Here is a 23,007-nt window from a genome sequence, read left to right on the forward strand (position 1 = left end):
CAGCCCCGCCCTTCCGCCCGCCTCTCTAGCCCGTAGTCATCCGGCCTTCGCTCTCACCGCCCGACCCGGGCCGCGGGAGCCTGCGCAGAGGCGGTGCGGGGGGCGTGGCGGCGGGGGCGGAGCGCGGTGCTGTTCTGCGGCCCTCCGGGAGGCCGAGAGGCTGCGGGAGAGCATGGCGGCCACGTTTTTCGGGGAGGTGGTGAGTGCGCCTTGCCGAGCTGGGACAGAGGACGAGGAGGAGGAGGAGGCGGAGGGGCGGAGGGAGACGCCCGAGGACCAGGAGGTGCGGCGCCAGCTGGCGCGGAAGAGGTGAAGGCCTGGGCGTGGGTTCCGCGCGCCTCCGTCGTCTCGGTAGGGCCGGGGTGGGCTCGGGCTCAGTGTGCTCGGGATCATTTCGTTCCTCAAGACGCTGCCCGGCTTCCTTCAGCGTTGATTGGGTGGTTTCCTGCGGGCCTGGAACGCTTTCTAGGGCTGCAGTGCCATCGGGCCCACGTTTGTCGTGTGTTTGGTTCGTGGACACAACTAAAACTTATCTGTCATCCGCCCCACATTTCAGTTAGCATTAGTGTCAGTAGCAGGTGGATAGTGGGTCTCTTCAAAGTCAAGTGTTAATTCCAAACACAAAAATTGGAGAAAATAGTGAAATGACCCTTCAACCCCCACCCAGTCATGTAAATTCAAAATCAGAAAAATTTTGCCACATGTGTTTTATTTCGGCATTCCTGACTCCCAGTCTCCATGGCTTCCACGTTTACGTCTCTCAGAATGCAAATCAAAAAGTATAGGCATTTTCTTACATATGTTATCATCACCCCAAAAAACATTAATCATTTTTTGGTACCATGTAATGGCCAGTTCTTGATTAAATTTATTCAGTTGTCTCAAACATAACAGTTTACAGTGTGTTTGTGTACACCAAAACCAGAATCATAACAGGGTCCAGCCTTGCAATTATATGTTCTGTTTCCAGCTTCTATCATTTACCGCAGCCTCCTTTGAGACTGGTTGTCCTGTAGAGTGCCCCATACTCTAGATTTGTCTGATAATTTTTACTCTTGTAGTCATTTATCGTGTGTCTATTACCAGCATTTCCTGTAAATGGAGTTCCTTCCACAGGCCTGATCAGACTCAGGTTCAGTATTTTGCTGCGAGAATGCTTTTTCAAAGGTGGTGCTGGCTGTCTCTTAACCGCACACTGTACCCTGTTGCCCCACTTATAGGGATGTTAAGATTGATTGACAACCTGATCTCTGTTGTAGAGTTCTCCATGAACTTCTATCATACGGTTTTATTTATTAGTTATTGCCTGAATCCATTTTTTTCTTTGGATTATAAAATATGTTCTTTTTAAGCACGTATTTTACTTGTTACAAAATCATACCTATAGTATCCTTTTTATGGTGATATGGTACTAACTCTATTTAAGTTGACTTAATTTCTTTCTTGTGCTAGGGAGGTGCGGCTTCTTCGAAGACAAACAAAAACATTCTTGGAAGTTTCTCTGCTAGAAAAATATCCTTGCTCCAAGTTTATAATTGCTATAGGAAATAATGCGGTAGGTAAGTAGATTTGCATTAGTTAGACTAGACATTTTGTTGAAAGAACAAAATCTGAAGTTATTTCTTGCCATCATAAAAGATTTCAAATGTCTGTTGCTTTTTTAAGGGAAGTGATAGAGTAATTTTGTATCATGAATAAAATCTTGCTGCTCACGTGGCATCTCTTTTTAATAAACTTAAAAAATAACATTTAAAGGATATGTGCTTGGCTTTAGGAACTTACAGACCCAAGGTTCTGGCATGTTGAGGTATCCAGGTTTCCTTAAGCTCCTGGGCCTGTTTTGGCCGGTCTTGAAGATGGCTTGTGTACATGGCCCCCTTGTGGCTATGGTTCTTAAATGTTTTTGAATTAACAGGCTCCTTTGAGAACATAAGGAAAACTAAAAATAATAATCGGTAACATTTTTGAGCACTTAAGTTTTAAAGTCTCTTCCTGTATGTATCCATTTGATAGGTTAAAGTTAGAACAGTACCGAGTTCAGGGAAAACTGCATGAACATACCAGCGCACAAGCCTATACAGTATTAGAGCTCACAGGCTCCGAGGAGCATTCAGGGTGCCAGTTAAGGTCCCCTGCTCTGTAAGGCAGCCCTAGGGCTGGCAGGACATGTAGGTGCTTGGTAAAACACCACTGGCTCGTTTATATGAAGTTCTCTTGGCCTAGAATTTTCCAGAGGCGTGTTACTCTGTAAGAGTGGTGAAGTTTGTTGGCAAACCCATCCTAAATTCCCGGCTCTCTACTCAGAGTGCGCCTTTAGCTTCCTGAGACCTCAGTTTTCTCGTCTGTGGAATGGTGGTGTAAGGTCAGTTGCCTTGGAGACTCTTTTAGCTCTAAAATTCTAGAGTAACTTGACCTGTTTTTTTTATTACACAGCTTGCAGAACCAAGCACTGACTTAATGTGCATTGTTTTTCACAGCATTTTTATCATCATTTGTTATGAATTCAGGAGTCTGGGAAGAAGTTGGTTGTGCTAAACTCTGGAATGAATGGTGTAGAACAACGGACACTGTACATCTGTCCCCCACGGAGGCTTTCTGTGTGTTTTATCATCTGAAATCAAATCCCTTGGTATGTGGTACTTGTATATTTAAGGTGGAGTTATTTAGGCATCACTTATGTAATAATGTTCATGTGAATGCCAAGTTCCTTTTTGTCTGCTTTTGAGCTGAGGAATTGTGCCTGTAGATAGTGGTAGTAACCACTCTTGTTTTTATAAATATTCATGGATATAAACAGTGTATTGGTAAAGTTCCTAGGAAGTTCTGAAATCACTTTGTTAGAAACAAATTGTAACCATTAGATAGTCAAACCTTGCCTTTGTTCAGAAAAGATTTCATGTGGCAACTCTTAAATATGCAAAAATGTGTTCACTCCCTGAAAGCAGGGAGTTTTGCTTTGATGCTACACTTTAGCCAATGCCTGGTACGTGTAAGAAACTTAACACTGGTTGAGCACATGAACACTTTATTCGAAGTACAAGTCTGTTGACATCAAGCTTTCGTTCTCACCTGATTTGTTCTGTTTTTTTTTAAGTGATGAAAGGCATTCTGTGGTTGACACAGAGTGATTTCATTGCTTTCACTTTGTCCTAATCCTAATCTTGGGTCCTTTTAATGCAGTGTGGTGGGCAATTTGAGAGATAAATCAGGCAGATGAGGTGGCTGGGAGGTGATACATACATGTCTCCTCATCTGCTTGTCTGACAGAGTACCATTCCACAACTGCTGAGCACTTGAACAAAGGCCAGGGGCAGGGGTTCAAACAATGGAAGCAGTCAGTAATTCCATAATATTATAATGTTGCTTATTTCAAAAGGTAAGGATCGAATGTTAGCCTTGAAAACTGTAAAATTTATTCTGTAATACTTACAAATTTGTTTCTGTAACATGTAATCCAAAGTTATTTAAGCTTATTAAGGATTTTTATAGACAACCAGTACTTACAGGAAATAAATAATAAGGAAAGTAAGCATGTTCCTTATTTGATCCTTAGTGAACAGGTTTCACTTTAGATTGTGAAGGTCAGGTAGGAGAAATTTCTTTTAGTACATCTTGTTGAACTGTTTATTGGTCAGCTATCTCTTGATTATTGAGAAACCATGTGTGCAGTTAATTACACATCCAGTCCTTTTCTTCTCCACTCTCCCCGTGCCCATTTTTCCCTTCCTGTGCTTTCTTCGTGTAATTAAGTGTTAGTATATCTGGCAATATTTTACTAGGAGACATTGTTGACTTCTACAGGTAGTATCAGTCCATGAGTATTAATAACCCAGAATCTCATCCTTTTATGGCATTGTGGCATTGCAGATTATTTCACTTGGAGCATGTGGTCTGGAACTTGGTTTCTAAAATAATTCCAGCTTCACAGGCATCAGCTCCATTTTAGAATGCTGTCAGGCTGCTGTCATTTACTCTGTTGGCACCTAAATGTTTGTAAATGCTTACATTTCCCAGAGTACATAATTGAGTTTGGTCTTCACAATGTGTGGTGCCCGAAGGGCAGGAGGACTGGTGCTGTCGCAGGTTTATGCAGATGGTGCTGGTGATCTTGACTAGTAGTGTCCCCAGCATCTCATTTGGTAGCTCCCATGCTTGCTCTGTCATTGTGCACTTTATGCTGACAGGAACTGCCAGCAGCGGCTCGATTCTTAAATTTAAAGAAAAATAAGCCAGTAGCAAGTTCAGGGAAACAAGTGTTACTTAAGGGTTATATTAGGTTTCACTTGATATATATATGGTGTCAGTTTGGAGTGTGTATAAAATTTGACCTGACAGAATGTGGAATGATTTTCCAGGTTTTCCTCTGTCAGTGCAGTTGCTATGTTGCTGAGGATCAGCAGTATCAGTGGCTGGAAAAGGTAAGAAAGAAACAAAGATGGGTGAGGATTGGCTATTCAAGGGCTCAGTGTCTTTACACTTAAATAGACATAGACACATATTGAAGGGGGAAATATTTGTTTTTTTAAAATACTGTAGGATCCTAATTTGTTACAGAAGAGAATAAAAAACTCATTTAACAAACATAATCATCGGTGTGCTAAAAGACTGTAGGTCATAGAAGCATAAAACCTAGTTGCATTCTTTCCATTCCCCTTATTAGTTTGTTTGCAGGAGAAATAAGGTCCCCAGTGTGAAACAGAGCAGGGTCATAGCATGGGTGGAAAAGGGCATGTTCTGAGCCTGCAGGCCGGAAGTGCACTGGGATGTCAGGCAGGAGCCAGGTTCAGGGGTTGGCACTTAGCTGCCACTCAATCCAAACTCCAAAGTACTACATCCGTTCTTTCTTAACATTAGAATGAATCAGTTGAGGCTTTTTTTTTTTTGGCAAGGAGCAGCGTTTATTGATGCCCGAGGCTTTTGTTTTGTGTAAAAATTGTGCATGTAGTAAGTGCACAGTAAAACAGTTTTCACTGAAGAATTTAACTCATTAAAGATTTTAGAGAATAGTAATTTTATCAGTTGTATATTATTTTTAAATGAAATAAGCCTTTTTTATACATCATAGCAATATTTCAGCTTATATCTTAAGTATATTTTTGTATAGGTGTTACAGTTAAATTCATTAGAAATAGGAAATTTGATGTATACCTCTTTTAAACCAGATTGGCATACTAAGAAATATTATTAAAACTTACTAAATGCATTTTATTAGATGACGAGTTTTTTAATTTTTTAAATTTTTTAGGAGAGCAAGGCAGAGACTTTCATTTAGAGAGAAAGTGAGAGGACAGAGCTCCTGGCTTAAGCCAGGGGGGGACAAGAGTATGAGTTTTTTAAGGTCTATGAACGTTCTGATAATCTTATACATGATTTTATGTTATGTACTGATGTGTATTTTTCTAGGGGGTGGGTCCCTAGGTTTTATCAGAACTCAGAAAGGCAGGAAACTGCTGTATTTATGCTTTTCATTTATGTAGGATGACTGTTATGTCAAAATATTTTATTTTTATATGGTGGAAAAACTTTTCCAGACTTAAAAAAATGTTAAATTATTCATTTCCAAAACAAGATTTTTTGATTTATATTTTCTTCCTAGGGACAGTCTTTGGTTACCCCTGCTCTTGGTTCATGTCAGGCACTTGATCCTGGTAATCTCACACAGTCTCGTAGAATTGCCAAGTGTTGTGGATTCACAGTATAAGTATTATAGGGAGGGCTATAAATCAGGCCTCGTGAATGATGTTTTATCTCTTAAATGGGACCGCGCCTGCTAACAGATGTATACAGGTCTTCCTTGACTCATGATGAGGTTATATCCAGATAGGCCCATCTTAAGTTGAAAGTATTGTTAAGTCGTAAATGCAGTTAATGCTCCTAATCTACCAAACACCATAGTTTAGCCTAGCCTACCTTAAACATCAGGATGCTTATATTAGCTACAGTTGGGCAAAATCACCTAACACAAGGCCTGTTTTATAATAATTTATTATGTAATTTTATTATGTAAATGTATGTAATTGATTGCATACTATACTGAAAGTGAAAAACGAGGTTGTGCGGTACAGAGTGGTTGTAGGTATACTGATTGTTGGCTCTTAGGGTCACGTGGCTCACTGGGAGCTCTGGCTTACTGCCTCCGCCCAGCATCACAAGAGATGATCATACTGCATGTTGCTAGCCCAGGAAAAGTTAAAAATTTGAAGTACACTTTCTACTGAATATATATTGCTTTTGCACCATGTAAAGTAAAAGAATTCTTAAGGTGAGGTGTCTTAAGTTGGGGATTGTATAGTATTAACTTTTGTGTTTATTTACAAAATTGTGATATAATGAAATTAGTCTTACAAATCATGACATGTAATGTATAATCTTCAGTTTTATTGTTATTTGAAATAGCCATTTTTTCTTTTCATAAGATATTTTCAATGCAGTGACCTAAACTCTACTCTTTTCTTTAAAAAACAACTCCTTTTTTCGTTTACATCACCATAGAATTTAAAAGTTGGTAAGGTCCTTAGATATCCATGAAATACAAACTTAGAAGGTCTAGGTGATTGAAAATTGACTATAGTTGAAATAACTTGAGTGAATTAAGAATTGTTTGTACTGATTTGAGTTATGAATGTAGCCTGCAAGCAGCATTCTTAGAAAGCTCTTCATTAAAGTGTTCTTGAACACATTACTACATGCAGTAGAGAAAATGAGTTATTTCCATTTTTTAATACAAAACTAGTCTGTAGTTTTCAAGTAGCATTCTTAGGTATAATCTGTATTAGAAGGGAATTTAATCACTTCACTGTATCCAAAAGAATGGGTGTCACTCTTCAATTCATTAATATAACTGTTCTCAACACTACTTGCAAATGGCTTTCCTGCAAACATCTTTATAACGAGTATTCTTGAACACTTCACTACATGCATTACAGAATAGGAAGGGATTGCCTTCATTCACTGATACAACGCTGGTCTGAATGCAGCCTACAAGTAGCGCGCTCAGAAACACACACACAAAGAATCCTTTGTGGGTGGCATTGGCGGATGGGAGAGGGAGTGACTTGAGCACTGATGGGTGCCCCTAGGCAGTGACCCGTTTACTCTGGATGCCAGCAGCTGCTCTGCCTGTTGCCATTCCTGACAATATTTGCTCCAGTTCACACAGCAACCTTACACAGATAGTGCTCTTCTTAGTTCAAAGATCAGCAGAGCTACTTGGAGAAGGTCACTGAGCCAGAAAGTGAGGGGTCAGCAAAGCATGTGTGCCATTTTTCCATGGACACTTGCACCCCTGTGAGGAATGATATTACTGTGAATGATGTTAGATAGACAGCTAGAAAAATATTTCTTTTCTGTAGCAAAGTTATATATCTCATTTAATTTGAAGTCAATTTTGTGTTAGGTTTTTGGCTCTTGTCCACGGAAGAATATGCAAATAACTATTCTCACATGTCGCCATGTCACCGACTATAAAACTTCAGAACCTACCAGCAGCCTCCATTCTCCTTTCCTGAAAGCCCTGAAAACACAGAATTTCAAGGAGCCTCCATGCTGTTCACTGCTGGAGCAGCCCAATATCGTGCACAATCTCCCTGCAGCAGGTGCTATTGAGAGTATATCTGTTACTGCTCTGTTGATATTACTCTTTTGACTATTAGAGATCTCTTTTGAAGTAGTTTATTACTGATGGTTGATACCAGCTTTTAATCTTTGATATCTGTAGTTGTTAGTATAGTATATTTGGTCTGAATTTTAAGTTTAACTGTGTTGAATTAACAGTTACCATACGAGAGCAGCTCAGAGTTCTTAAACTGTCAAAGCAGCTCTGTTGCTCTGTGATCTTTGGTAACTCATGCAAGCCACTGTGAGAGGTAAATTGTTGGTCTATGAAAAGTTGGTAAAGTATGTTTAAATTGTCAAAATAGAAGTTTCAGGTATTGAATTTGGAGAGTTGCTTTGATTTTTTTTTTATTCCAGTTACTAGTTATACCCTAGCATTCTATCAAAACTAGATTCATTTACTTTTCAGTAGTTAATATGTTGTATATGTAATTAATTATTAAATAAAGGCTTTTTCCTTTGAATGTCAAGTTTACTAAGTGGCTAAATATTTTGCATTATTATACATTATTTATATTTAATTACTTTATTATAGTCAGCAAAATTTTAATCTTATATCTACTTAAGATGTGTTTCAGTGGTATGTTAAGGAAATGCAAAGTAAACAATATTTTCAAGACTAGTAGTAAAAGCAAGGATTACTTAGGAAAATAAATTGGCTTTGAAAGAAAATAATGTGTTATAATTGGTTCACAGTGGCAGTAAGCTCTTTGATTAAAAGAGGCAATAGACTTGACTGCTTTTAAAAGCAGCCTTTATTATCTAGAGATGTTTAATTTAAAAGTCATCTAAAGAAAACTTAAGTGGTTTTTCCCTTGTGTATTCATAGTACTGAGTTACTGCCAAGTATGGCAAATCCCTGCGATTCTGTACCTGTGTTACACTGATGTGATGAAGTTAGATCCCTTGACAGTTGAGGCTTTTAAGCCTATACTTTATTCCAGAAGCTTGAAAGGTTTGGTGAAGGTAAGGGTTTAAATCATTCACTTAAGTGTTGAGTTATTTTAACAAACTTACTACGAAATATAAATACATGGTATTAATTAAAACCTAAGCAACACTTAGAGGTCCTTTATTTCTCAAAATAAAGCTTGCTGGTTTGGCAGTTTGAATTTGGCTGTCATTCTCCTAGATATGCTTTTGTAACTTGGGGAGTGTTTTGTTGATAATTGATTGGTGCAATGCACTGATACAAATCCCAGATGGCTATGTAGAAAGGTGATTTTACTGTTACAGAACCTTCTATAATTAATTGGAAGGTTTAATTTTTGAGAAGGCATTTTTTGAGCACAGTATGGCTCAGATTATCATAACATTTATTCAGTTAATCTTGGGTGGGCCTGGGTGCCTGAAGATGAGCTAGACCTTTCCCTGGCCTCAGTTTGTATAATGTCTTAGGGCTCCTTTCCCAGAAAATACATAGTGGAACATATGGAGTTTTGCCTGTAATTCCAGGTAGTTTGGGAACTTCTTTCCTTTCTCTAAGAGATTTGCTAAAAGTCCATGAATTCCTAGTTAAGAATGTGTTCCTTAAAGGGAAAGCAGTTGTAACATTGTTCCACAGTAGAAACTTTTATTCTGGAATGGCCATTAGTGTTGGGACAGCTTTTCTGGTAAGTTCTGTTGGAGTTAGCTCATTTCATAGGCCTCGTGAATCAGTTTGCTTGCTAAATAGTCAGCTCTGTGGGAATGGACCACTTTTTACCATTTTGGTATCCCCAATTAATCACATACCTGGCATGTAGAAGGAGGCTCTCAGCCATTTGTTGAATTAGTAAAACTGAAGCTAATTTAGCACAAATCAAGTATATGTTTCAGATGAGCCAGAGTAGTGGATGATTTTTCTGACAAGTTAAGTTATTTTATATTCAGAGTATATAATAACTAATAGTTCATTTGCTTCTGTGGTTAACTAGTCACTGTGTTGTGAGCAGGTCCATGGCCATGGTGCTCATGGTGTCGTATGGCACGCTTTGTCCCAGACGTACTGGGACTTGTTCTGGGAATTGTAAATCATCTGTCAGAGTTTAAGTTGCTTTCAGCTTTTAAGAATATTATTTGAAGGGGAAATTTAGAAAACTTTCTTAACCTTTTCATAAACGTTATAATTTGTGGCTGAGTGCTGTTTTCTTCGCGACAAAATGTAGTCATCTTGAGTTAGTTCATAGTTCTTGTCAATCTCGCAGTGGTATGTGGTCAACAGGACGGCATTCTCTTGGGGGCCTACTGTGGACCCCACAGTGGTAGGTGGTCCCTGCTGCAGGGCGTCCAGAGCCGCGTTCGTGCTGAGGCCCAGAGGTGGCATGAGGTAGGGATTGGGCCAGGCTGATGCGGAAGACCCAGCTGTGTGCTGGGAGGGGCGGGGGCGAGGTTAATCTGCGAGAGGCTGGTGCTGGGCTGGGTTGAGAGGTGGATGAATGGTCATAGGTAGAAGTACACGGAGGGAAGCGTGTGAGTTCAGAGGTGGGCAGGATTAGGAGAATGAGTGAGGGAACAGCAGTGAGCATGCTGTTGCCACAGTGGGAGCTGCAGTGTTGTGGCTGTCTGAGGGCCTTAGCCTGCCTTTGGGGCCCTGAGGAAACATCAGAGAGTTGTGGCAGGGGGAGGACATGCTGAGATGTCTCACCTACAGACATGCTGAAATGCTCAGGTATTTATCTCCTGGAAGAGGAGATGGAAGCCAGGCCTTTCCATTGGGTGTGTGCTTTGTTTGTGTCTCGAGAGCATAGGGCCTGGGGTGTGTATGGTGCTTCTAACTGAATTCTCAAAATCACTGTATTAACAGCCTTTTTCTCTTCTTCCAGGATATTCCCCAGAGCACAGAGATACTGAAGAAATTGATGACAACAGATGAAATTCAGAGTAACATTTATACATGATGCCAAGACTGTTTTGTAAAGTATATTACCCACCCATTCCTTTAAGGGGAGCAGTGTGCACTATTTTATGGGTTACTCATTTTCAAGGGAGTATTTTGAGGCTGTTAAAAACAGAATAAACTTATTTTAAATTCATGGTATAGTTCCTTTTTGATGGTGGTACTATTCACAAATAAGCCAGATATTATTATTTATCCACTAGGTGGGAGTATTGTTTTACTTGAATAATTTAAGGTAATACAGTTAAATGTTAAAAGACCCACAGATAATAGGTTTTATTAATATGGTTAACTATAGTTACTTTGGTGCAAAAATTCTGTATGCTTTTTGAAAGTTGATTTGTTGGTGATTCTTAATATGTGGAAAGTCTTCTTTATGAGATCTTCAATGTTTTTGTTTTGTAAGGTAACAATTGGTAAGGTAACAAAGTTACATGTTTGCTCCTAATGAAGCAAAAAGACACTGGCATTTTACTACTTTTCAGTAATATGTGATGCATAGCTTCTTCATGCAGACTTTCTGGGCTCTTTTGCAAGGTTAACTGTATTCGTGTCACCAGCTCTCCTGTATTGTTATCATTAGAATGTGACTGGAATCATGAACTCTGAGTAGCCATATCACTAAACTATAAACTAAGTTGCATAGTGAGAATTTTAAAATAGTGGAGTTGAGAAATACTTAACTCTTCTTTTTCTTCCTTTTTAGTTACTGAATCTTTTATATATTACAGATGTAGACAACTTACCATTTATGTCTTCCAGATTCAGTTCATTTACTGTTCTTGGTCATGGTTGGGGGTGGGGACAGGATATTCTGCCAGTTGCCTTCTGGTTGAGTAAACTTGGTATCCTTCACACAGTCAGCAGCTGAGATCCTTGCACAGGGCGTGTAAATGTGCCCGAGGCTAGAAATGGAAACATTTTCCTTGTCAAATGTACACTTCCAGGGCATTGGCATGGAGCCTGGAGCTGGAGCCTTCCCTGAGCTGCGGGTTCATGTGCTAAGTGAGGAAGAGCACTCCTGGAGAGGAACTGGCTGTGTTCAAATCTCAGGCCAGCTGTTACAGGCTAGTGACTGTGGGCAGATGCCTTAAAGCTCCCAGGGCCCCAGTTTGCTTAGCTGTAAACTGCAAATAAAACTAGAAAATACACTAGAAAGTATGCAGTAAGTGTTATTTCTCTCGGGTTTCAGTTTTTCATCTGCTTAGTAAGGAAGATTCTCTCTGCTGAGTAGTTGGTTGGGTAGTTGTAAGAATAAAAATATAAAAATGCTTTTGATGAATTATAGAATGATATTTTTATGTACACACCCCTGTGTAAACATATTCCAGAGAGCCAGTCGTGGTGGTGCAGCCAGGGTGGAGTTACAGTCACTCCGCCATTCCTTCGCAGAACTCGTGCCAGTACGAGAACCACAATTCTTGACAATATAAAGGCCAGGATGGAATGGCTAGGGGAGAAGTTTCTCATCAGGAACGAAGAGCTAGGAGAACCACACACCTTATGAGCAGACATGACACCATTTGTAGGTGTCCCATTCAAAGGGGAGTAGCTGAAACAACATAATGGAACCTAGCAAGAGAACTGGCCATATAAAGAAAGAAACAGCATTAAAATACAGAAGTATTTCTATTGAGAAATACCAGAAACATCTATTTTAAAAAATTCAGGAAATTTGGATTTTTCAAGAGTATGATGAGAATGTATGAGATGAAGCTAGCTGAAAGGAAATTTTAATTGAATAAAAAAGGGTTTTGAAAGAAAAAGAATGGAAAGCAGCTTTGTACAGTAGCAAAGAGCAGAATAAATACAGTATGAAATCCAAAGTATGTATAATATACATATATTACAGTACATAATAGCAGTTATGTAGAGGACCGGGGAGGTCCTTATATGCGGAAGGACAGAAATAGGCAGAGAACACAAAATGACACTTGTACATGGGTAACTGAATTTCCCGGAGAGGAGAGCAGCTCAGAAATGGTAGTTAATGACAACAGATTCTTCCTAACTGGAGAAAGACTTGATTCTGTAAATTCAAAGAGCCCCATCAGTTGTGAGATTGAAAAGACATAAAAAGCTAGAGGGCCTGAATTTTAAGGCCGAAGTATGCAGGCTCACAAGAAGAATGATTACCTATCTTCTCACTTACCAATTACTGCCTGATATCCACACCTCAGCTTGCAGACTTAAAGCAGCCACACCCATCTCCCTGAGTCTGCAGGCTTGCTCGCCGTGCTCAGCTGGTCTTGCCTCCTGCGTCTAGGCTCATGTCTGACGGGAGTTGGCTGGTCTAGGATGGTCTTGGCTCTCTGACGTGCTCCTCTTGTTCCTCAGTAGGCAAGCCTGGGTCTGTTCTCATACCTACCCAGGCATTTCTCATGGTGATTGCAGAGGAGCAGAGAGGAAACAAACTTGCAAGTGACTTTTCAAGTCTGTATCAAGTTTGCTGTGGTCCCAGTGGTCACATTCAGAGGCAGTATCAGGGGCAGGACCACCAGAAGGTATGCATGGGGGCAATGACAAATTGGGGCCTTCAATACAGTCAATCAGAGGGTCTCAGCCTGTCCTTCGTCTGTAATTTTCATGCCCCTCCTACATGCAAAACAGTGTCTGCCAGTCCTAGGACACCCAAAGACTCATCCAGTTGTGATACCAGGCCTGAAGTCCAGGACCTTATGATTTATATTGGGTCTAGATGCATCCTCAACAAAACCTACAAACTGAAAAGACAAGTTGTGTGCTCTCTACACACTCAGGATACCTGCAAGAAATGTTTCCATTTGAGAAGACGAAGACTAGGACATGTAGTCATTGGCTGTACAATGCTGAAATCCACTGGGCAAATAGTGCCAACCTCCCTGACTCTAGGAATGAGCCCAGTTTTGGTTGCCTGGCAGAGCCTCTCTTGCAAAGCATGTCTTGCGAAGGTGGGCCTGAGTTCCCTGCAAATGTATCTGTGCTGACTCGATGCAGGGCAATGGATCTGTGAGAGGGAATGGAGGGCAGGGGTTTCAGTGAAGCCAGTTCAGTGTAGTTACTCGTGTGAAATGAGAACATAAATGCCAGGAATGGCAGTTTTGCTTATTAGGAAAAGGACAAACAGAACTCATCCCTGCCCTCCCTTTCCATCCTGTTGCCCTTTGTAGGTGTGTTTAGTCCCCTTTGGCCTGAATACCACCCCGAGGAGCAGCTCCTGCGACAGACCACCAGGGAAGGGGACTTAACCCCCACAGTGTGCGTGACGTTGCCTAGACAGGCTTATTGCGTGTCATTCCTGACAGGCCTGGGAGAGCCCATTTTACAAATGAGGACACCAAGGCCCAGGCCTGCAGAGGTGGAGTCTGATAGGGTCAGACCTGGGCAGGTGGGTTCAGGCCCGGTTCTGTACTGCCTCTTTGCTTTTCCTACAGACCTACCCTGCCCAATGCTGGGAGGCTAGGCTTGGGGCTCTGTGGCTGGAAGCACCCAGAAGACAGGAAATCCAGCAGCCACTGGAGACTGGGCTTGGCCTTGCAGAGAGGGAAGCAGACCAGGAGAACCCAGTTCCTGGCCTCACCAGTGCCACATCTTGTCACTGCTGTGGACCTGGGTGCAGACCAGCAGTCTTAGGCCACAGCAGAGTGACATCAGGTGAGGCTGTTGGGCTGGGGTCTCTCCAAGCTCTGCTGGTACATCCTGGCACAGCTCCTGTGGATGGGTGGGCTCTCTGCTCTGGAGTGACTTTCCTGACACTCATCCCGCTTGTCTGAACCCAAAAGTCTGTTTCCTGCTGCACCAGTTTGAAAAGTATGGGCGAGAGGCTGGGCAGAGAAGAGTCTAGGTCCTAGACTCGGGGGCCATCCTGGGAAGGAACTTGGAGGCCACATGGGCCATGGCTCAGACATTTGTTAGGCAAAGGACCTCTGCAGGTGTGCAGTGAAGTGGGGAGCAAAGGGTAATACTTTGAAAATCACAGAACTGGCAGCTGAATTGCTCTCTGGACAGCAAGATGGCCTTTGGAATCCTGTCTTCTGGGAATGTCAGTACCTCTGACTGAGCCTGGTGGGGCCCAGCCAGGAGCTGCTGGGTCCACAGCATGTCCAACGCCTCACCGCTGGACTCCACAGTCCACGTGGTCCTGCTGTGTGAGTGCTCTGAATGGCCGGCGCCTCCACTCAGTCAATGTGGGCCTTGGATGTTTATTACAGAAAACCTGTGTCTTGGGTTGCCAAGCACCACTGGTGATCACTCAGAAGGTCTGCTGCGTGTTGTCAGTGGCAAGAGTGCTGGTGCAACACTGAGTATTCATCAATTGGCCATCCCTCAATCTTGCAATATTAAATGTGAGATTGTTCATCTATTCATGTCTGTCATGAGACCAATATTAAATACTATTGATAATAAAATAGCTCAAAGTGTATTTATTTCAATAATAATAGAAGGATTTACCTAAGTCTCAGATCTGCAGTGCATTTTACAGGTGTCCTGAGAAAAGGATAAAAAACTTCATGCAATTATTATTGCAATTTCACATGAACATTTGGACTTCTAAGAGATGAAATTTTTTCTATTTAGAAAACATTTGTACCCACAAAAACATTTCTGGAGATTCTCAAGATGACGGCATGAGTTGGGTGGTAGAAATCTCCCAAAACCATATATATTTTGAAAACACAGCAAATACAACTATTCCTAAAAGAGAGACCAGATGATACAATATAACAGCCAGACTACATCTACATTTGCAAGAGCTCAACATCTCACAGAAAAGGGTAAAATGCAAAGCCATGACCCGGCAGGACCTGAGCACTCCCCCCACCTCAGCTCACCAGTGGGGAGGGAGTGGAAACACAGGACTGATAAATAACCAGCCCTAGTAATCTGCATGGAGCACAGACACACATTGCATGGTGTACAGGATATTAGAGGATTGGAAAAGCATAATCTGAGACTAAGACTGCAAACAGGTCGAGACAGACAGCTGCCCTGGGACAACAGAAAAGCAGGCACTTAAAAGTCTTAAAGGGACAAGGGTTTAATAAGTGGACAGAATTGTCTTGGCACACTTCAGCCCAGCAGGCTGGGAACTTTAAGGAACTTCAGGTGCCCTAACCCCCTGGTGCCAACACAGCTCCGAAGCCCCTCACGGTGAGCAGCCTGCCGTTCATTCTCCCCTGCTGGCCCTAAAAGCAAACCGGCTGACGAGCCATTGCTGCAGAGCAGCCAGGGAGCAGCCCTGCCCACAGCAACCATACAGTCTTCTCTGTATACATACAGTGCACAACTAATAGGGCCAGACACAGAGGCTGCTGCCAGCACGCAGCTACCCGGTGCAGACAGTGGAGACTGACACAGAATCCGGAAGGCACAAAGGGGCTTTATTCTCAGGGTGAACATGTGCTGCTTGCCTGCAACCCCCACCAGAGGCCTGGGCCATCCCCAGGGGCGCCTGACCCACAGCAGCTCAGGGGATTAACCCAGAGGCTGCTCCCTGTGTGCAGTTGCCCAGCACAGGTAGTGGAGACAGGCAAGGTGACCAGCTAGCAGGAAGGGACTTTGGTCTTCCAGCTGACACACATGCCACTCACCAGCAATAACTTCTATCATGAAAATGCAGAAGAATCTTGTTCAGTCCAAAATCCCTCAAACAGCAGAGAGAGGGCCTGGTAACACCGAAATCACCAATCTTCCTGAAAAAGAATTCAAAATAAAAGTCAGAAGCATGCCGACAGATCCACAGATGAATATGCAAAAGCAAAGGGACGAATTCTGGAGGGAGATAACAAAAATGAAACAAACAATGGAAGGATTTAAGAGCAGACTGGGTGAGGTGGAAGAGACTGTTAATGAAATAGAAATCACAGAACAGAAATACAGAGAGGCTGAGGCAGAGACAAGTAAATGGATCTCTAGGAATTAAAGAATATTAAGAGAACTATGTGACCAATCCAAACAGAACAATATTGTTTGCAGTCAAGTGGCGTGGGTGTCAGCTGGGAGGACAAAGTCCCTTCCTGTTTTTCGGTCATGGTGCATGTCTCTGCTGTTGTGCTGGTTAACCGCGCACAGCAAGCAGCCTCTGGATTAATCTCTAAACCGCCATGGGAGGGGTGGCCCTCGGGATGGCCTAGGGCAAATGTGGGGGTCACAGGCAAGTGGCACGGGTCCTGCCATGAGGACAGAGCCTTTTCGTGCTTCCTGGTTGCCATGTCTGTCTCCACCGTCTGTGCAGTTAGCAGCACGTGGAGGGAGCAGCTTCTGGGTTGATCCCCTAAGCTGTTGTGTGCAGGGCAGCCATCAGGATGGGGTGCCACCCTTACATCAAGACACTTACTCCCCCACTCCAGGGCCCACCAGCCTTCAGTACTGCTGTTTCTGAGCCATCATCCTCTCTGTGCTCCCGTGTGATGCAGCCCAGCTGCCCCAGCCCACCAGGCCTCACCACCCCAATCAATCCATCACCTGTTCTCACATTAGCCTTGTCCTAGACAATTTGGTCTCAGGTGAGCAGAAGGCTCATTTCATCCCCACACTGGGCTTTTCATCAGCTTTCATTCCCCATTTCTCCTTCCATAGCCAGAGAAAGGACACGTACCCCTTGAACTTGGGAATCCTGCAATTCCTGTTGTTTATCAGATAAACTCCAAATATCTGTTCCCCATTCAGTCTCCTTGGTCTAAATCTAATTTATCTTTCTCACTTTATCTCCCTGTTTTCTTCAAAACCCAGCCATGTGCTGCCTTTTCCAAAGCCACTTCCACCTGCTCAGCTGCACACTACCTTACCTCTGGATTTCCATGGAGCCTGTCTAGAAACAGAGACGTGTGCACATGTCACCACTAGACAAGACCTCTGAGGGTGGGCACCGCTCGGTCAGGATTTTGGAGAACTCAGTGGCAGGAGCAAAGATATCTTAAAAAATGAGAAGATGAAAACTCAGTCCTGGAAGGCTGCCTGGAACTCGCAGCCAATCAAAGGTGATTTCTACCCACTTCAGGTAAAAGCTAGGACCCTGAGCCAGAGGCCATTATCTCACAGAGACAGGAGGAAGGCAAGGTGATTCCCACAGTGTGTAAGCAGAATTTTAGCCACAACAACCAATGAATTATAAAAACAATCCATACTGTTTCACTTTAAAATGTGTCTGGCTTGGGTCTCATCTCAGACTGTATGTCCAGGTAGCCCATCAAATCTTTTGTTTAATCTTCATAATACCCAAGTTACAGTACTAATTCTGATCTGGCCATTCATCTCCCTCTAGCCACTGTTAAGCAGGTACTTATTTCCAAGCGCTCAGGATGCTGTGAAGGGCAAAGGAGACATGGAGTTTGTGATCAGCAAGGAGCCCACCTAGTGGGCGCCTGGATCTGAGCCCCAGTCCTGGTTCTGAATGAGCAGTACAAGCACAGTCCCACCTACAGAAGTCCTCACAGGGCTCGCTTGTCCAGGCTCCTCCTGCTACAGGAACAGAAAATCACAGTCAGTCAGCCCTCATTATCTGGAGATTCTATATTTGTGAGTTCACCTATTTTCTAAAATTTACTTGGAAGTCCCAAATCATACTTTGAGTACTTTTTGGTCATTCATGTGGGCCGGGGCAGAGTGGCAAAATATCTGAGTGGCCTGATGCCCCTGCTTCCAGCTGCAGCTGACGCAGCAGCGTCCTCTCCTTGGGGCCTGGGTCCGAGAGACGACTGGAGCATGCCGATGGGGCTGGGCGGAGCAGGCCGGAGCAGGCGGCCCCAGGAGGGTCAGGTGGTGCCGAATCCCAGCTCTGGCCCCTGCTAACAGGATGGCCTCAGGAGGCTCCCTTAGCACTTTTGAATCTTGCTTCTCTTTTTTAAAATAAGGAAAATGGAATCTACCTGGCTGAGTTTTAGGATTAAAGGTTATAATCTATGTGCGATATGTAGATACTCTCCAGGAGCTCATATCTCCCCAGGAGTGACTGTTCAGTCCTCACTAATTCAATGTCCCAAGAGACTTTATAGCCACCATGAATAATGAGAATCAACTCTACCTGGCTTAGAGGTAGCCAGAGAAAGAGGCTCCTGTTGGGTGGGCATCTCTCAGGGTGATGGTTCTGTATCTTGAGGACTGGGGTGTCGAGAGTCCCAGCTCAGGCTGCTGTAACAAACTGCCACAGAAGGGGGGCTTACACAGCAGACATGAGCTGCTTACAGTCCTGCAGACTGGGAGTTGGGAACCAGCTGATGCGGTTCTTGATGAGACTCTTCCTGGCTTTGTAGAATCTAAGCATTAGTAAGATTAGTAAATTAGCATAAGCATAGCAATCTTAGAAACCTAGAAACCATTTTCTGAGGGTGTGACTCAGGAAGAAAAAAAAACTGGGCCTGGGTAAGGCCTTGAAAAACAAGTTAATCATGAGCACTGGGTGGTGGGCAGCTGTGACCCTTGGTCAGCTAACCTTGGTCAGTTAATCTTACATACCAAGCTTATCGTGCAGTGTCGCATGCCCCGTCCTCGCCGGCAAGAACAGCACGCAACAACAGCAGGATTCTTCTGCAGAAAGCTTTATTCTTCAGCTCTTTGTGAAACAAATGAGTTGGGCAGGACCCAGAGGGGAAGGAGAGGCTTGCTTATATAGTTCTCATGCTCTGACCTGGTTGGTGCGGCTCCATATGCCTTATTAGCATAACAATTTGGTGGGTCTCATTGGTCCTTATGCCAAGGCGCAATTAGCATGTAGTTTAGTGGTGTGGGATGATTTGTCATTAGGAAGTTCGGGGCCTTCCGGCTGCCCTGCATTGGGCGCTATTTTCTGAGCGCGGCTGCCAACATCTCCCCCTTTTTTGTCTAACAGAAGCTCAAGGCAGAACTTGCCAGCAGAGGCGGAGACAGAGGCCTGACCTCCATCATACTTCCTGATGCCCCCTTTTTGGAGAGGGGTTCTGGGCATCTACCCCTATGCAGTCAGGCATGCCTCTCAGAGGGGTCCAAGACCTCTTGCAGTGCTTTGCCTCGCATCCTCTGGCTGGCGTTGGGACCGCTTGGTACAAAGGGTTTGGACCTTTTTTCTCAACCCTCTTGCACCATGAGCTTCTTAAAGAAAGCTGTGATTAAGCATTGAGGTACTCAGGCCTGGTGCAGTGCCACATGGGCTCAGGGTGCAAGAGCTACCTCAAGCTAAAGCTGAGCTTCCTTCTTAAGCATATTGAGCCACACTTGGGGAGAGGCGCCAACGTCTATCGCCATTAGGGCTTGAGCAAGGATCACCTTGTCCTGCTTATGTTGGTTGCGGAGTCTGCATAACAACCAGAGTAAGAGCATGAGACCTCCAAGCAGGAACACGCCCATCCCAGCCATGCCCGCCCACTCCTTGACGTGGGAGAGAGCTCTGAGGAACCAGGAAGAGAGTCCTTCCGCTACGGAGATATCTAGACGGGTGGAGTTGATGTGGATAATTTCTCGCCGCAGCTCTTCTAGTGTCCCATCGAAGTCTTGGGACCAGTTTCCTGAAAGATACTGGGACAGGTCTCGTGACAGATTAGCTGCCCGTGTAAAATTTTCATATTGAATGCTAGTGATGCAGAGGGCACGATATTTCCGCTCACATCCCAATTGGGCCATTTGCCAGAGCACCTCCATTTGTTCCTCCACGAGATCTATGTGTTGATTGAGGATCATTATTCCTCCTTTCAGTTTGCCATCAAGTGTGGACTGTTGGTCCAGGGCAGAAGCTACTGAGGTTGCAAGGTTATTGAGCTCTGTAGCCGATTTGATGGAGGTGTCTAAAGCTATACCAGCGGCGGTGGCTGCGACCGCGGTCGCGGAGATCAGGAGCACTATGGCGGCTGTAACGCCGAAATCGCGCCTTTCTCGAAACAGAGTCATGGTGTTAGGGGCGTCTACGGGAACAGGGACCCAACGGGGGATGCGGACTACCAAAGCATTGGTAAAGTTACACGCATCCCAACACTGAGACAGAAAGCAGGTTTCATTGGAGCAGGAGTCAAAGCTACTATTGGATAAAATAAACAGAAATGGGGGGTATACGCATACTGGAGAAGGTGGAAAAAGGGAATTAGGTGACTCTGGACCTGATTTTGCTGAACACGTGTAGTTCTCGTTGTTATGGGTCATGGTCATGTTCCAGTGTGCGCGCGTGTGGTTGTTCTCGCACCAAAAGGTGATATTTTTTACACCGATTCCCCCACCCTGGAGGGCGGAAAAGGGGGAGAGGTTGGTACACGAGCCATTGACTCCACACAGCATCCATTTATGGAAGGGGTTCATACTCAGCTGCTGACGAAACTCGCCTTCGAGCACCTTTACTGGCCACCAAGCCTCATTGGCTGGCCGTCCCTCCATATCTGGGGAGATGGTAAACTCCTGCCTCTCAGTTGCCCACGTTACTACAGTTGACTGACAGTCAGTCCAGGGCCACAGCTCTCCCTCATAGTCGCCCACACAATGGGAGGCATATTTGGGTTGACGAGGCCTGTCGGTGGAATTGTTCCTGGGAGAGTGTACAAATGTGCCATTGATCCAGAGAACCATCTAGTGGATAGTCATGTTCTTATAGGGCGGGCTCCCTTCCTTATTAGGCCCTTCAAATTTAGCTGACATAACGGGGAGGCCACTGGCCTCTAGAATTATGTCACTGAACCATCCGTATTTCCTCCGTTTCAGGGAGATACAGCCAGCTAGATTCTGAGTGGTGAAGCATAATGACCCATTAGTTACGAAGGATCGGTTTTCTCCCAACGGGGCTGTTAGGGTGTCCTTTTCTAGGTAGGGCAAGTTCATACTAGAGTTGGTGGCGAAAAAGCGGGGAAAAACGGCTGCATTGAAACGGACAGGCATAGGCTTAGGAAAGGCAGACAGGATTCCCCATCTCAATACTCCCTGAGTCGGGGTCTCCAGTGTCAGGAGCAGGGTCAGGAGGTACAGCGAAGTCATCTCCTTTGTTTAGGACTTTCCTCGTTAGGCGCTCCGGGATCCAGAAGGGATTTTCTTCACCCTGGGGGAAAACACACACAGCTCCCCTGGATCTGATTATGATTGGATCCGGGCCCTTCCATTGGTTAGATAACACGTCCTTCCATTTTACTAGTTCTTGTGGGTCTTTTGGCCACTGATTATGGCGATCCGCTGCTGTATGGCCTTGAGCATCCAGATTTAAAAAATTTATAGTGAAAAGTGCTAGGGCTATGGCAGTTTTTGGTGTGGGGGGTATATCTTCAATTCCCCCTTTTTGTTTAAGTAAATAGGATTTGAGCGTGCGGTTCGCGCGTTCCACAATCCCTTGACCCTGTGGGTTGTAGGGAAGGCCAGTGATATGTTTTATCCCCATGTGATGACAAAATTGAGCAAATTTTGTAGAGGTATAGGCTGGGCCATTATCTGTTTTCAGAATCTGTGGTAACCCCCATGCGCTCCAAGCTTCAAGGCAGTGCTGGATGACATGGGAAGCTTTCTCTCCTGACAATGGGGAGGCAAAGATGACTCCTGAACAAGTATCCACGGATACGTGTACGTATTTAAGTTTCCCAAAAGGTGAAAAATGCGTCACATCCATTTGCCAGACTTGTAAAGGCCTAATACCTCTGGGGTTGATCCCAACATGAGGTGCGGGAAGGAAGCTGCAGCAATGTTGGCAGCTAAGGACAATGTTCCTAGCTTCGGCCCTGGTTATGCTAAACCGCTTGCGCAGCGTTTCGGCAGTGACATGAAATTGTGTGTGGAATTTTGAAGCTGTGGTGATAGGGTCTAGCAGGGGAAAAGCTATATTTCTGGTTGCGAGGTCTGCCAGGTGGTTGCCTTGAGTCATAGGCCCGGGAAGGCCTGAATGTGCTGATATGAGTTATATACAAAGGAGATTGTCTATGAAGTAGTGCTGATTGTATCTGTTTGAACAAAGTGGCTACTGGGCTGGACGCTTTGATTAGCCCGGCCACTTCTAGAGATTTGACTGCATTAACTACATAACAGGAGTCAGACACAATATTTAAAGGTTCAGGAAAGATTTGTAGGACCTCTAAGACTATGCGACATTCCACTATTTGTGGAGTGTCAGGCGTGTAGCCTTTTGTCACAACTTTGCCATCATGGACGTAGGCACCTGTGCCTGTCTTAGACCCGTCCGTGTAAACTGTTTTTCCATGAGGCAGCGGGGTTAGGCTAGTGACCCGAGGAAATACTAAGAGATGATTTTTGGCGAAGTTGATGAGGGGATGTTTAGGGAAATGATTATCAAAGGTTCCTGAGAAACTGTAAGCAAGTATGGCCCAATCATCGTTCATAGCACATAATACTTGTATCTGTTCTACGCTGTAAGGGGTTATAATTTTAGCTGGAGCCTCTCCGAAATGTGTCATGGAGGTTTTTACTCCTCTCAAAGCAAGTTTGGCCACGGCTGCCGGATAGTACTCTATTGTCCTAGCCTGAGAGGCTTGGGGATGAATCCAGATCAGTGGGCCGTGCTGCCATAAGACTGCTGTTGGCAGCTCTGGGGTGGGAAGGACACACAACTCAAAGGGTTCATTCAATTGAACCCTATTTAGCTGTGC

At 44.0% G+C, this 23,007-nt stretch overlaps 2 protein-coding genes across 8 annotated transcripts; one reads left to right on the top strand and one right to left on the bottom strand.

The window, feature by feature from the left end:
• Positions 1-9: 9 nt before the first annotated feature.
• On the top strand, positions 10-10,628 carry PSMG1 (proteasome assembly chaperone 1). Of its 7 annotated transcripts, XM_073231338.1 has the most exons (8): positions 295-351; positions 1,453-1,559; positions 2,224-2,362; positions 2,478-2,629; positions 4,356-4,418; positions 7,397-7,595; positions 8,444-8,580; positions 10,419-10,628. In XM_073231338.1, the coding sequence occupies exons 4-8, from the start codon at positions 2,498-2,500 to the stop codon at positions 10,491-10,493; spliced, it is 606 nt and encodes a 201-aa protein (XP_073087439.1). In that variant the 5' UTR covers positions 295-351; positions 1,453-1,559; positions 2,224-2,362; positions 2,478-2,497; the 3' UTR covers positions 10,494-10,628. The 7 variants fall into 7 exon arrangements, with proteins under 7 accessions (XP_017517494.3, XP_017517498.3, XP_017517504.3 ...); XM_017662005.3 differs by lacking the exon at positions 2,224-2,362 and having other exon boundaries at positions 10-309; XM_017662009.3 differs by lacking the exon at positions 2,224-2,362 and having other exon boundaries at positions 10-309; positions 2,508-2,629.
• A 6,622-nt stretch (positions 10,629-17,250) lies between these two features.
• LOC140848362 (endogenous retrovirus group K member 7 Env polyprotein-like) lies at positions 17,251-22,573 on the bottom strand. The gene is made up of 4 exons (XM_073231337.1): positions 18,926-22,573; positions 18,495-18,611; positions 17,825-17,932; positions 17,251-17,386 (listed from the first exon to the last, which is right to left on the bottom strand). Exon 1 carries the CDS (start codon positions 20,993-20,995, stop codon positions 19,622-19,624), a length of 1,374 nt encoding a protein of 457 aa, XP_073087438.1. The 5' UTR covers positions 20,996-22,573; the 3' UTR covers positions 17,251-17,386; positions 17,825-17,932; positions 18,495-18,611; positions 18,926-19,621.
• Positions 22,574-23,007: the final 434 nt, after the last annotated feature.

The sequence above is a fragment of the Manis javanica genome, chromosome 3, assembly GCF_040802235.1.
Source record: "Manis javanica isolate MJ-LG chromosome 3, MJ_LKY, whole genome shotgun sequence".
NCBI classification, from domain to species: Eukaryota; Metazoa; Chordata; class Mammalia; order Pholidota; family Manidae; genus Manis; species Manis javanica.

What these genes read in the sequence shown, in the direction of transcription:
- LOC140848362 (XM_073231337.1), bottom strand. Translation starts at nt 20,995, where the DNA reads ATGGTTCTCTGGATCAATGGCACATTTGTACACTCTCCCAGGAACAAT.
- PSMG1 (XM_017662005.3), top strand. Translation starts at nt 173, where the DNA reads ATGGCGGCCACGTTTTTCGGGGAGGTGGTGAGTGCGCCTTGCCGAGCT. An exon ending in CGCCAGCTGGCGCGGAAGAG is followed by an intron (nt 310 to 1,452) that starts GTGAAGGCCTGG and finishes TTCTTGTGCTAG; the next exon opens with GGAGGTGCGGCTTCTTCGAA. An exon ending in ATCTGAAATCAAATCCCTTG is followed by an intron (nt 2,630 to 4,355) that starts GTATGTGGTACT and finishes ATGATTTTCCAG; the next exon opens with GTTTTCCTCTGTCAGTGCAG.